This window comes from Pyricularia grisea (genome assembly GCF_004355905.1).
Source record: "Pyricularia grisea strain NI907 chromosome Unknown Pyricularia_grisea_NI907_Scaffold_2, whole genome shotgun sequence".
NCBI classification, from domain to species: domain Eukaryota; kingdom Fungi; phylum Ascomycota; class Sordariomycetes; order Magnaporthales; family Pyriculariaceae; genus Pyricularia; species Pyricularia grisea.
This window is the reverse complement of record NW_022156717.1, coordinates 5131157-5142582: the sequence shown is the minus strand read 5'-3', so window position 1 is coordinate 5142582 and position 11426 is coordinate 5131157. Positions and strand designations below refer to the sequence as shown.

The window sequence follows — 11426 nt, the reverse complement described above, 5'->3', positions numbered from 1 at the left end:
CCCCCCCCAATATTTCCCCTCTCACCCGCGCCAAAGCAACCCACAAAAGAAGAAAGTCATGGACGCCCCCGAGGAAGAACTGGACATCAAGCTCCAGAAGATCTCGGGCGACCTGATCGCCGACTTTGACCGCTCCCTGCGGCCGCTGCTGCGGCGGGCCGACGGCACAGTGCGAAGCCAGGTCCGATCCCGCGAGGCGCTCCGCCTGACCATCGTGGTGCTCGACCCATTCCAGGAGCTGCCGCAGCTGCTGGATCCGTACCTGGCAGGGTGGTCGCAGGTCCTGGCCGATGCGTTTCTCGAGTACTACGGCCGCCGCCGCCGGTCCAGCGTCGCGCGCAACAAGGCGGCGGCGGCGGCGGGGCAGGAGGGGCATCTCATGTCCCTCCCTGCGGCCGTCTGCAGGATCATGTACACGTTGTGCAAGATTCGTGGGGAAAAGGTCGTCGTGAGGCTGCTGAGCGTCGAGACGAGGTATTTGGAGCTGCTGCTTTCCGCGCTGGAGGAGTCGGAGAGGGCGGCGCTGGCGGCGGATGCTTCGGCGGCGGCGACGACTGCTAGAGATGATACTGGGTTCGCTTCACCAGCGGACAGTAAATTTGAGTCTGGCACCTCAAGACTGTGGACATGGGAGGAACGCTACGTCGTATTGCTATGGCTATCTCACCTCTTCCTTGCACCCTTCGACCTGGCCTCCATCTCCTCTGTTGACCTACACGACGATGAGCTACCCGAGATCCCCGGACTTCAGTGGCCGCCCAACGTTCCCGGAATCGCACTGCGGGTGCTTCCCTTGGCAATCAAGTATCTCGGCTCGCCAGGGAAGGAGAGGGACGCGGCAAAGGCTCTACTGGTCAGGATAGCGATGCGCAGAGACATGCAGGAGATTGGTATACTCCATGCCTTGGTACAATGGGCACTCTTTGCGCTACGACCCAGCAACAAGGGCTCCGACGGGGCTCCTGGATCCCCCTACTACTACATTGGTGTGCTGTCTTTTCTTGCTGGCTTGCTGGCTTCCTCTGCGGATACGTCCGACATGGACAGGTACCTCAAGACGGTCTTTTACGCAACGTACAACATTTCTTCCAACACGGATGATATCTCAAAGCTGATTGCTTCCTCGGCCCTCGCTCGCAAGATTATTGTCAAGATTGTGCGATCCATTGCGATTCTTGTTCTGCGTAGGACATCAAGCTCAACTGCCGCATCGCTCATGGACGATAAGGCTGAAACTGTCTTGGTGGAAACGGCCATTGGACACTCGCTGGACTTGCTTTCTGACAATGACACTCCCGTAAGGTTCGCAGCTAGCAAAGCGTTGAGCATCATCACGCTGCGGTTGGAACCGGAACTGGCGTCGCAGGTGGTCGACGCTGTTTTGGAGGCCCTGGACCGCAATGTCTTGTGGGTAAAGAGTCCAGGCTCTGGGGATGGCGACGCTACAATACCAGCGCGGCGGACACGCGACATGTCACTGGTTGACCCTCTCGAATGGCACGGTTTGATGCTCTCCCTCTCGCACTTGCTGTATCGCCGATCGCCTCCTGCCGAGAGCCTAGCCAAGATCATCCAGGCATTACTTACCGGGCTCTCTTTTGAGCGCCGTGGAACATCCGGTGCATCGATGGGCACAAACGTCAGAGACGCAGCTTGTTTTGGCATATGGGCACTTGCCCGGAGGTACACAACAGCAGAGCTACTCGCCGTCCCCGTCGACTCGTTCTATCCTAGTACATCGCACCGCGAATCACCATCCGTCATCCAGGTCCTCGCCACGGAGCTCACAGTCACCGCATCTCTCGACCCGTCCGGCAACATCCGCCGCGGCTCCTCGGCGGCTCTACAGGAGCTGGTGGGTCGGCACCCCGACACAATCGAGCAGGGAATCTGGCTCGTCCAGACGGTGGACTACCACGCCGTGGCCTTGCGGTCGCGCGCAACCTCCAAGGTTTCTCTAGGCGCGACGAGGCTCTCTGGTCACTACGGCGATGCGGTCCTGGAAGCTCTGCTCGGCTGGAGGGGGATCGGCGACGGCGACGCCGCGGCACGGAGAGTGGCTGGTTCTACGTTTGGGGCGGTCACGAGGGAGCTGGCAATGACCGGGACAGTGGGCACAAAGCCGCTCGACAGAGTTCAGCATTCCATAGACAAGCTTTTGAACCGGATCGATGCGCTCCAAACCCGAGAAGTCGAGGAGCGGCACGGCCTGCTGCTCAGCCTCGCAGCGGTGCTTGACACCATCCCGGAGTTGCTTGGAGATAAACTCGGGGAGCTCACAACTCTAGCTGGTCGCACCTTGCAAAGGCTCGCGACGCTGTTGGATGTCTGTGTCAAGACAAATTTTCGCCGCCCGGAGCTCGTTGCCGAAGCAGCCAGTTTGTTGATCGTATCTTCATTCCCACTACTACAGGTAGTTGCTGCAGATCCAACAGTAGCTCGTAGAGATACACCACTAAGGTTGCAGCCTGGTGCTTACGTTGCCACCCCCGCATTTTCGACAGACGAGTTGATATCAGTCAGAGAGGCGATCCATGAAGTCGGAACCGAAAACACCCAAGGCACATGTCTGCATGAATACCTGCTGGTTGTTCAAGCAGCTGTAAACGAATGGCTGGGGCGTGCAGAGCAAGAAGTCATCGACGCTGCATCTGTCGCATCACTGATATTATTGATCTTCCTTGGGGATGGTGAAAAGGGCGAGTTGAGAAGCGCCAAGAGCCTCCTTGCCAAATGGGCGCAGCTGGCACGCCAGAAGCCAACCTCATCTCGGGCTGGCATTGGGGCGGGGTACTTTTTTGCCTTGACCATGGCCCACCGCGTCATTCCTCGCCCGGGTCCTCAACCTACAGAGGCATGGCATACCGATGCCACATCTAGCCTCATCACCGGGCCTTTGGTGGATCGTTGGAGGGCGGACGCAAGCACCGAGGTGCGCGTTGCCATCCTCCAGAGCCTGACGGGGTCGGGGAGCAGTTTGTTGCGCGAGAACATGTCAGTGCTGCTGGTGTTGGTAACAGAGGGTCTAGATGACTACACCGTCACCGCACGAGGAGACGTTGGCTCCCATGTACGGCTGCAGGCCATAAAGGTCACCAAGGGGCTCTGGAAAGCCATTGAAGGATCAAGTCCGGGAGACGAGAAGCTCGAGGTTGCGTTCTTGACCCTGTTTCCCAAGATTTTACGGCTGTCGGCGGAGAAGCTAGACAAGGTACGAGCCGAAGCGCAGACTGCTTTGGCATTGGCTTTGAACGAGAGGTAAGCGAGAAATTCACTTTTTGCTGGTTGCGTTTAAAAAAAAAAAAAAAGGTAGTTCAAACTAAGAGAGGATACATAAAATACAGCTGGGCCCTCAAACTCCGAAGATCAACCTACTCCTCCCGCCCATACCACAGCTTCCTCCTCAGCCTCCCCACAACCACCTCGGAGCGCCTGCACCCGTCCGTCTCGGCCACCCCGGCCCTCGTCGACACGGACGCGTCCCGGTGGATGGAGGAGCTGATGACGGGGTACGTGACATCCGCCGACGCGGGCCACGAGGACCTTGTCATCGCCAGCCGCGGCGCCCTCGCGGCGTACTGCGCGCGTTCCCAGGAGAACCTCGACCGGGCGTGCGGGGCCCTGGCGCGCAACCTGGCAAAGCTGTCCAAGCAGCAGCCGCAGTCGGACCGGGTCGTGGTCCCGACGCTCAACGTTACGGCGTTCCTGTTCCACGTCGGCGTCTTTTCGCGCTGCACAGACGTCGACTACAAGGCCCTCTGCCTCGCCGTCCAGCGCTGCGGGTATAAGACGGGCAACGTGCGCAAGCTCGAGGCCTGCGTCAAGGTCTACGGCGCCGTGGCGGGTATGGGAGGGCGAGATCAGCAGCAGCAGCAGCAAGGTCAACAGCGCGTGGAAGGTGTGCGCGAGGCGAGAAAGAGGCTCGGGGCCCTCCTGCTACACCCCTGGCCGAGGGTCAGGAGCTTCGTCGTGGACGAACTGTGGGTTCTGCTTTCGGACGAACGGGACGGTGCGTCGGCTGCGCGGGAGGGTCGCGGCAGCGGCATGTCGTCGAAGCTCAAGGGTGTGGACTGGGGCAGTGCGGGAAAAGATGCGGTCAAGGAGCTTGTGGAGCAGCTGGGGCTCAGCTAGTTTTTTGCGTGGTTTTGTTGATGCAGAAAAAAGAGAATAGGATGCAGATGCGACATGGAGAAAGAGAAAGGGGGAGAGAAAATACCGCAAAACTCAAAGGTGTGTGGTGCTTGGCCTTATCTTTGCTCGTGTGTGTCTACATCCGTATCGGAGTCCCCTACCGAGTATATTCGTCCCCCCTATAGATCACTTTCATTGAATGTTGACCAAGTACTAACCCCTCGGTTTCTTTGAAAGTTTACAAGGGATTCTCGGGAGATATCCATTGCCACGCCAATATTTCCGAACAAGACAAATGAGGTATTAAATGTGCCCGTTTTACCTGCATTACAGTTTGTCTTGGATTAGTTCTGGACTGGACCAGACGGTCCTTTTTTTTCTTCTCTCTCTCTTTCAAAGTACGGTCCTCGCTTCAAATTTCCCTTGTTGGTCCACCGGAGGGAGCTTTGCCCCAGGACCCAAAACGCTACCGGGGTTGATTGGACGGAATGCGTGCCCGCCTGCATACCGCATTAAGGGAGATGCATTTCAAAAGTGAAAAGCTGAGTGGCCTATCGCGTTTGTTGAATAGAATTTTAACCCTGTTATGCTTCATCTCCGTTTTTTTTTTCTCTTTCTTTCTGACTCCACAAAGTTATCTCTTTTTTTGACGTTTGTTTGCACAAGAGAGAATGGGTCGGGAGAGTCGAGCTCCGCTACAAAACTATCGTATGCGAGCCGTGCCGATCTTGGTCTCGTGATGTTTGTCTGCAGGTCAGAAGACGGGGGTTAGAAAAAGAACCCTTGTGCATCCGGTTCAAAGTGCCTCCACTCCTATATTCTCCCTTGGCGCTTGGGGAGTTTGGAGATATCATAATGCCACAATCAAACATGTGAGTAGACATACTGCAATCATATGATATGTAAAAGTCAAACAAGCGAGCTGGAAGCACAACCAGCTTGGAACAACAAAATGTAGTAATTATTCATCTCGCTCAGTTGTATTATTGAGATGGTCCTTGTTCCGACTTCTCGTCGTGAATAGTTTCAGGCCGTAATGATCTATCATCTTTCTCCTTACTAGTTTCATACCGCGATAGATTATCGTCTTTGTACTCTTTGTCGTCGTTGCCAGTCTCAGATGGCCACGATTTCCCCTTCTTCTCCTTGCTGCTCGGTTCGGGTTTCGATGAGCTGTCTTGTTTTTCGTCATTTTGCTTCTCATTGTTGCCCGTTTCTGGCCTCGAAGAAGTCCCATCTTCGCTGTCGGCCAGTAGAGAGGACCCGGTGATGAATTCCATCCCGAAGCGCTTGGTACCGGGTTGATATGTCGGCAAATCAGTAGTACTCATGGTTTGAGTGCCTACCGACTTCATCCGTGGAGAACGACGAACGCCACCACCACCACCAGCGCCAGCGTTAGCCTCGATGTCAGAATCCCCATGGTGCACCGTCCTGGCGGCGGTGATGGCAATGGCGGACCTCACGCTCGACTTGACCGAGAGGATGTACGTCTTCATGATGCTGCTCCCAAAGTCCCACCTTGCACCCGGTGAGAACCTCCGCCTCCTCTCAATCTCCGCCAGCTCCGCCTCGGCCGCGCGGTGCTGCAGATCCGTCGGTGGCCTCCGTACCCACTCGCCCCGCTTCCAAAAGCCCTTCCTGAACATTGGGCTCAGGACCGGGGCAGTGACGGCCAGGAGCGCGATGACGGTCTCCCTGTAGCCCCAAATGTTGATGGTGAGGACGCTCGGCGCGGCGGTGAGGGTCAGGGCGCAGCGGATGATGGCGGCCGAGATGACAAACAGGCCGCCGCAGAGCAGACAGGTGACGCCGATGCGTTTCCATATCGACACGCGCAGGTGCCAGAGCATGGGGGCCGGGATGGTCAGGATGCAGACGTCGGTGACGACGTTCAGCACGGCCAGGGCGTAAAAGTTTTGCGCGCGAAAGATGCAGCGCTCGCCGGGCAGCGGGCGTATTGTCCAGTTGTCTTGGAAGGGCAGGCAGGTCAGGCTCACGCTCGCTATGAGGGCCGCCCAGGTGATGCCGCAAAAGAAGAAGAGGAACTTGATCGTCGTCTCTTTCAACAGGCCTACGCCCAGTCGTCGGTAGAAGAACAGGATGCTGAACTTCAAGATCCACACGAAGGCTGGGTAGGTGTACCACGTTGCAAACTCCATCTTGCTGCCCATCTCGAGGATCCTTACGTCGTCGTCACTGAGCGAATCGACCTGGTCGGCCTTCACGCTGATGTTGCCGCCAGCGTAGTAGGCGAGGTAGCCCATGGTGGTGTCGACGGTGTACAAGAGGGTGGCCTATGTTGATCAGTCAGTCGGTCAGTCGGTCGGTCGGCCATCGGGAGAGATTTTATGGATAGAAGCAGAGATAAAAGAAGAAGAAAAATTTCCGTACGAGAAAAGAGAGGTAGTCATCTCCTTGATATCCTCTAAAGCCCACGGTTCGAAGGCGCACAGCATGACGAAGCGCAATGATTACGATACCAATCGCGTACCAAGTCTGTGGCGAGATCAGTAAACATTCATTCCCACTTTTCTTCAAGCTCCGGAATCCCGCCGTTCTTCAAAGTCCCTTACCCATACTTCCACGATATATCCTTCGTTTACCTCAACAGTTACGGCTGAGCTTGGGTGTGGTGGCCACATTCTTCAAAGCCTTTGGGCGAAGACGATATTCCGTTGAAGCGAACACGCCCATACATTTATCACGGCTCTTTTTTTTTTCTTCTGATGAAAAGGTGCGGATACCTTACCGGGAGGGGGTTGATGAACTTTTTCTCTCGTTTGGAACACTGGGGGCATGGACATTGAAGGGCATGGACATTTGGGGCAGTTCCTGGCATGTGAGAATGATCCGGATGTATTGCCATCCAATGAGAAAAGCCAATTGGGATAATCCAAAAGTAAGAATCATGAGACTGCCAGGATTACCATCAACTCTATTGTTTGTGACAGAGTGCTATGGCCTGTGCCACGTGGTGGTTGTTTGTGCTACTCCGTACATTGCTTGCCTTGACTCGAGTACCATAGCAGACTTGTCCAATGAGTGCCGAAGGGTAAAGCTTAAACGGGGAAAACAGTCTTGATCCGTCAAGCTAGGTTCCTAGAATGAATGTAATTGCTTTAGCCATGGGGGATAATGGGATAACTCACTCTGCCGTGAAAAAATCCATCCCCCCGCCCTTTGAATATCAGATGCGGGCAAACCTGGACTGGAACCAGTTGACATCCGTGAATTCAGCCTTACAACACGAACGCCTGCGCACGTGTTAGTTGCATATATACCCCGGACCCCATGCCTGTACTGAACCATTCATTCAGTCTAGTCTAGGTGTAGTATTCGATGCGTGAATCTTCAAACACCATCATCTGTATCGGTACTAGATTCACAATTGGCATACGTAATTGTTCTTACTCGTTGAAGCTTTTGACTAGAAAGGTTTAAAGTAGATCTATTTCCCCTTATGTTGTTTAAATGAAGTTATGCATACAAACAAGAGATAAATTTCTATTGGACGAGTCGTTTATTACGTGCAAAAAACAGGATCCGGTACCGTGTTATCCATCCTTCATCCGGTGAAGATTTATTTCTTTTAATTATGAATCGACAATTGAACTGTAATCTGATGATGAGATCTTGTTAAGTTTTGTTTCCCTTCCGACTCTAGAAGAATATAATTAGATAGCATAGTCTAGAAGGAGCGTCTTTCTCCAAATATTCCCACCGCGACTGTGTGCGCTGACGTGTCCCTGCGTGCTTGTGCTGTCTTGGCAACGTGCTATGACTTGCATCCAAGCCCGGGCAAAAGTGAGACAAAATAGCTTCGGCAGCACCTTGAAGCCCCTTCCATACTTTGACAATTGGTAGGGGTTTTTTTTTTTTTTTTTTCTCCTCTTCTTCTTCCCTGTCTCTCCCCTGCTTCATTTTTTGTTATTTCATATTTTTTGTGCCTCGTTGGCTTTGCATCATATATATTGGAGGAAATTGGAGATTGGGGTAAGCAATGCAGTAAATTACGCCCGTCTCGATATGATTGGTTGGGCCAGCAGCACACACTTTTTTTTTTCTGAGTTGTCAAGCATCCATCCCAAGTCCGCGCCAAGCTCCCAATTAGGGACATGAAAAAACATAAGAAAGATGACTACGTGGTAGCTGTCATCTCCCTAGCGAAATGGGAACTGAAAACCGACCTCAAAACGTGGCTCGAACCCCTTGAATAAGCTAGGAATAACGACAAACCAACCCCACCACGGCTGGCCCCCTTGGCCGTCTTGGCTGTCCGGGTATAGCTTCGGTATTTTGGCAATCTGATAGGCTTTGCCACGTGTGAGCGGGCCCACGCCCAGGTTGGGGAAGGGAAGGTTGGATGACGGTCGAGGGCGAGAAGTTATTTGATTCAAAGACACTTCGGGTAATTTCTTCAATATATACATATATATATATATATATATATATATATGTATATTATTTCGCGCCTTTCATTCTCTTTTCTAGAGAAGGTTCGTATGGATTAATGACCGAGGATCAAAAATGCGTTGGGTCAAATACGAATCATCCTGGGCAGCTTACCACCTATTGACTAAGTATTACCTGCATGCTACGTAGTAAATTCTCCAGTACCAGGTAAAGCGAAACGAACCGTTCGCTGGTACTGATTGATGATGGAAATCAGCATTTATCATGACCAAATTTCGACATCACAGAAAGAATTATTATCGCAAAGGTAGCCCAATGCGGAAATCTCGAACCGTGCTTGCAGGTTGCAGTTTTCCTGGTTGGTTGTACCACAGTACGTAATGTGTCTGACTGCACTGACGGATCTCAAGTCCCGTCCCTCCCTCCCTCCATTACCCAATCAACAGGGAGAGAGAGAGAGAGAGGCTAGACATGGCTCGAATGAATCTGTCTAGCCATCAATGTTGGCGTGAACGCATTTCAATTAGGACCAAGACTAAAAAAAAAAAAAAAAAAAAAAAAAAAAAAAAAAAAAAAAAAAAAAAAATTAAAAAGAAGAAGAAAAGGAGAGATATTAGAATTTCGAAAGATAACGGAAATTCCGAAATCCGCTCGCTTGCACTACCTACCTGCTGATCGCCGACCTTTTCGACTTTCTGACTCGAGGGAGGTGCCCGATCACACCAGAGAAGTGAGGCGGTCTACCACGTCCCTTGTTGAACCTCGGCGACCTGATCGTGTTGCATCTTTGAAAAAAAAAAATGTCTGTGCAGGTTTGCATTGCGCAGATGCAGCAAAATGGAGTATGTTCGCAATATTTCATGCTACCTCGGTCCACACTGTCTCCATTCTTTTATTTCTCTCCCAAGATAAAACATACCAATCAAAGTGGGCAAAATCACACAGTTGTATCTCCTTGTTTCTGTTCCTTTTTATTTCGGTATTTATTACTGGTACGCTCGCTTCTAATCGTTGTCGATCACCCTCCTGTTGTTGGCTAAGAAATTATCGTGCCTTGAAAAAGGAATGGCCTAATGCCCGTATTCCGCTTTACGCTAGCATTACATGCGGCTGCCAATAGAAGGCGTGCAAGTGTAAAATCGGACAACTGCCTGCTTAGGCGATTGCAATCGGGATTCGGAGTTGGTTGTTAGCCCCCAAGTTGTGTTATACTCCTAGTTGCAGCATCTACGAATAGTCGCCAATGATCGTCGTCTGGCTAATTATTATAGTTTATAGTAAATGCATAACTGTCAACCATTGTAGTAGTACCAAAAGTATATCCCCGATGGATGGTGGAGGCTGTGAAGATCTAGTTGCGCATTTTCGCCGTTTGGCCGTTTCGGTCGCTAAAAGTGAAGCTTCTCTCCGTAGTCTTTGTTTTGCTCCCGCTTATTTCCTTGCAATTCTCCGTTACGGGACGGACAGCTGCCGAATTGCCTGCATGAGGAGCCAAGGCCGTCAAAATGGGGTCGTTGATCATCGTTGTCCCCAAGGGATTTGTTTTGCGGTCCTACCCTACCTGAACAAGAAATACTGTCCGTGGATAGGCTGTTTGTATGAAGGGGCTTGTTGATCATATGGTGCTGCTTTTGTGTTATGGAGTCTTGATTCATAAAACTGACGGGGGGAAAAAAAAAGAAGAAAAAAGAAAAGAGATACCAGTACTGTATTTAGGCCCACCACCTTCATCACCCACAGAGGTAGTTGTGCCCAATTGGATGAATTTGTTTGCTTTCAGCCACGATACGGGCGTAATTGGCACCAACGCATGCTGCAGCTAGCCGCTTGGCCAAAGACTTTTTTTTTGGTGAGGTTAGAGTTGAAGCCAGCCCCTCGCTCCCGTTCAAGATGCCAATGCAAGACAAGGGAGCTTGCTGCCCCAGCTGTTCTCGAGGCGGTCGCTCGAGGCCGCTCGCCGCTCGCCGATCTTCGAGGTGGAAAACTCCCTAAAATTCATAGAATATGAAATGAGGACCTCTGGATTAATTATGCGATTCCAACTACCAGTAGCCACTTTGTCGTTCCTTATGCTTGTTTCACATTAGTCAAGTAGTAATTCTTTGCTTATACAGCAATACTGTATAACAAAAGATTACTTTCTTACTTACCGTACCCACTACGAATGTTACGGGATACCTTAGGTACATACCTAGGCTTGCTAGGTAGGTACGCATAGTACTAACTGTAAGGACCTGAAAAGAAGATACACACTTTCGTAATAAAACAACTCGCGGGATGTGGGTGGGTGGGATGAAGATCTCTCCCCTTTCTCTCCCTAATAAACCAAGTGCCTTACTTACCCCGCTGGATTGCTGGGTAGTACGGAAACTGCCGTAGGCCACTTGGTACGACTCCTCAATTCCATTCTGGCAGACCGCCCTTGAAGATCCATGCCAACATTCTACTTGCAGACGCATATCTGCCTGTGTGCGACTGACCTGACGAAAAGACCAAAAACAGCTCACCGCAAGGATGCAGCAGGCGAGGACAAAACGGGGAAGAATAACAGAAAAGCCTGAGCATCACGAAATTGATCAAGCATGCAGCAGCCATCCCCACTCCTGACGAAACCTCCTCACCCCTGTCGCCTACCTTGCTCGCCTGATTTTAACACTGTTATTTACCACCACGATTGAAAGGCGGCCGGCCGACCCGAAGTTGGCAAGAAAGTGGATCACTAGATGTTCTCGAAACTCAAAAGCCATCAACAAAGTCGCAGTATTTCCGACGGGGCACCTCCGCAAACAGAAACACAAACTCATTTAGCCCATAAAAGTTTCCACGTCTGGATTCGCCTGATAACTTGCCCGTGCCTCCGCTATTTCAATCTCTATTTT

The 11426-nt window shown here is 51.8% G+C and overlaps 2 protein-coding genes across 2 annotated transcripts; one reads left to right on the top strand and one right to left on the bottom strand.

Annotated features, from left to right (window-relative positions):
• Positions 1–58: 58 nt before the first annotated feature.
• PgNI_04099 (uncharacterized protein) lies at positions 59–4131 on the top strand (the record flags this gene model as incomplete). Its single annotated transcript, XM_031124151.1, has 2 exons — positions 59–3258; positions 3345–4131. The coding sequence occupies 2 exons, from the start codon at positions 59–61 to the stop codon at positions 4129–4131; spliced, it is 3987 nt and encodes a 1328-aa protein (XP_030983667.1).
• A 983-nt stretch (positions 4132–5114) lies between these two features.
• On the bottom strand, positions 5115–6959 carry PgNI_04098 (uncharacterized protein; the record flags this gene model as incomplete). The annotated part of the gene is made up of 3 exons (XM_031124150.1): positions 6708–6959; positions 6526–6630; positions 5115–6428 (listed from the first exon to the last, which is right to left on the bottom strand). The coding sequence occupies exons 1-3, from the start codon at positions 6774–6776 to the stop codon at positions 5115–5117; spliced, it is 1488 nt and encodes a 495-aa protein (XP_030983666.1). The 5' UTR covers positions 6777–6959.
• Between the last annotated feature and the right edge of the window lie 4467 nt (positions 6960–11426).